This window comes from Habropoda laboriosa, unplaced genomic scaffold (genome assembly GCF_001263275.1).
Source record: "Habropoda laboriosa isolate 0110345459 unplaced genomic scaffold, ASM126327v1 scaffold120, whole genome shotgun sequence".
NCBI lineage: Eukaryota > Metazoa > Arthropoda > Insecta > Hymenoptera > Apidae > Habropoda > Habropoda laboriosa.
This window is the reverse complement of record NW_017100227.1, coordinates 24,118-26,239: the sequence shown is the minus strand read 5'-3', so window position 1 is coordinate 26,239 and position 2,122 is coordinate 24,118. Positions and strand designations below refer to the sequence as shown.

General features: G+C 29.2%; 1 protein-coding gene across 2 annotated transcripts in view; it reads right to left on the bottom strand.

Annotated features, from left to right (window-relative positions):
• LOC108571207 (transmembrane 9 superfamily member 2) overlaps positions 1 to 2,122 on the bottom strand; it is a 5,459-nt gene that overhangs the window by 1,480 nt on the left and 1,857 nt on the right. The window contains exons 4-10 of one of the 2 annotated variants that reach the window (XM_017933203.1): positions 1,889 to 2,024; positions 1,679 to 1,800; positions 1,411 to 1,534; positions 1,191 to 1,330; positions 933 to 1,109; positions 655 to 811; positions 362 to 539 (exon numbers count right to left, since the gene is read on the bottom strand). In XM_017933203.1, coding sequence (XP_017788692.1) covers positions 362 to 539; positions 655 to 811; positions 933 to 1,109; positions 1,191 to 1,330; positions 1,411 to 1,534; positions 1,679 to 1,800; positions 1,889 to 2,024 — 1,034 coding nt within the window. The remainder of the gene's footprint in view (positions 1 to 361; positions 540 to 654; positions 812 to 932; positions 1,110 to 1,190; positions 1,331 to 1,410; positions 1,535 to 1,678; positions 1,801 to 1,888; positions 2,025 to 2,122) is intronic. The other variant, XM_017933204.1, reaches the window with a different exon arrangement.

Below are 2,122 nucleotides of genomic sequence, written 5' to 3'. Positions count from 1 at the left end.
TTATTATATAAATTTTTATAATATAAGGTTGTGTTAGAATATTCACATGTTTTACATATGTAATAGATATGTGATCATATAAATAACGAATAAAAGAAAAAACAAAAAGATTATCATAAACATTAATAATTTTTTTTTAAACCGCCATTTTACTCTGAATTTTACGCTGAATATAGTGTTTACATCTACACTACAAAAAGTAGAAATAAAGCTAAAGGGCTTCATTTCTATAGGTAAGAGTCATGGTGTCAAAACACTATCCTGCCACCATGATTTTACAAATCTATAGATCAACTCTATATATCGTGAAAAGTTCTAAACGTTAATAAGAATTTTATTTAATTAAAACAAATTGCGTTACCCTGGGCTCAGCATGGATGTGAGTAACACGTTCGATTTCCACTTTTCACCACCAAAGCTTTTGTATATTCTAGCAGATATATAACCAGCAGTAGCTCCAAGACAGACATATAAAACCATAGCGCAGGTCATCAAAGCTCCTCTATTAGCAGGAGACAAAAATCCCAAGCAAGCAAATGCTACAGAATACAAAATAAAATATCATATTTTTATACACTTTATAAATTGTAGCACGTAGTTGTTTTAAATTACTAAATACTTTTAGAAATTGAACAATCATATTTAAGAACTTACCAAGCGTTACGAGTGTCATGTAAAAGACTTGAACACCAGATCCAAATAGAACTGAGAGTAACATTCCTTTGCGAGGAGGACGAAATACATCACCATGAACCAATTTCCAGCCAAATTCTTCCTGTGCGTCTTCTCCTGATTCTATCTGGAAAGAAGCCTGCGTTATTGCAACACAGACATGGGAATATCACAGTTTTATGATATAAAACTAAACGATAAATCGTTTGTTCTTGTGGAACATTACAGCAATTACTAAAAATAACATTCCTTTTGTGTACCTGATTGTATCTCGCAATATCTTTGTGCAGTGTGCGAAGTATTATCATGGCCACCATTCCAGAAAGAAACAAAGCAATTATTAATGAATTAAGAATACTAAACCACTGAATATTTGTGTGTGGTATAGATTCTAAAATATAATCCCATCTAGATGACCATTTAATTGTATTGTTTTCCTAAAATGAAACAAAATAATTATGTATTGAATAAAACAAACAAGATATAAATAATTTTAATTTTACTGTATGAATGCTTACTGTAAATGTTACAGAGTATGTATAAGTAACAACTAATTGCTGACCAACAGGAAGCGCGTCACGTGGTATTTGTAATGTTGCTTTGTTTTCACAATCAGGAATATTACCATGTTTAATACTGCGAGGAACCACTTTAACAGCTATTGAAAAAATAATTATAAATTCAATAAAATTCAGCATTGCAAATTAGACAATATCAACATAAAACTTTAATCCTTACATATTATGCGTCCACCATTTTCCTTAAATGCAGACCCCCAATCTTCTTTAACACCACTATGATATGTGATTGTAAGGTCTACATGATTAAATAGGTAATAAGTTTTTGCTTCGTTATATGCGCCCTAATAAAGAAAAAAAAAATTAATTTTAGTTCTTTAAATATAAGAAATGATAAAAATATTTAAAAAATTTTCTGTTGAACATATATTTCAACAATTACGTTTCTTTTCCTTTTTGATTCAGAAATAATATTGATCGATATTTACATCAATGTTACAAGTGTCTGATTGAGATCTTGGTTCTCGAGGATAGCAACCCATAGGAAATCCAGTGCTACAATACTGTTGTTGAATTTCTGATTGATAACACCATGTAACTGGCATGTTATCTATAAAAAGATTACCAATCCTTAATTTAATATTGAACCTTAATTTAATCCTGTTATATCTCAATTCGTTTTGTTGTTAACATATTACCAACTATCCAATGATGCTGATAATTAAGTGCCATTCCTTTTTTTAAAAATTCCAATTTCTTTTCTGACTCTTTATCTCCTCCAGTGTATGTTCTTCGACATGCAACAGCACATTTGACATTTTTCATGAATTCTAACTGAAAATATACATAGTTTAACACTTTTCTTATGTTCTATTATATACTTAATATATGCTATATATTTATACTTTAATTTTTTTATTTTATAAAATATT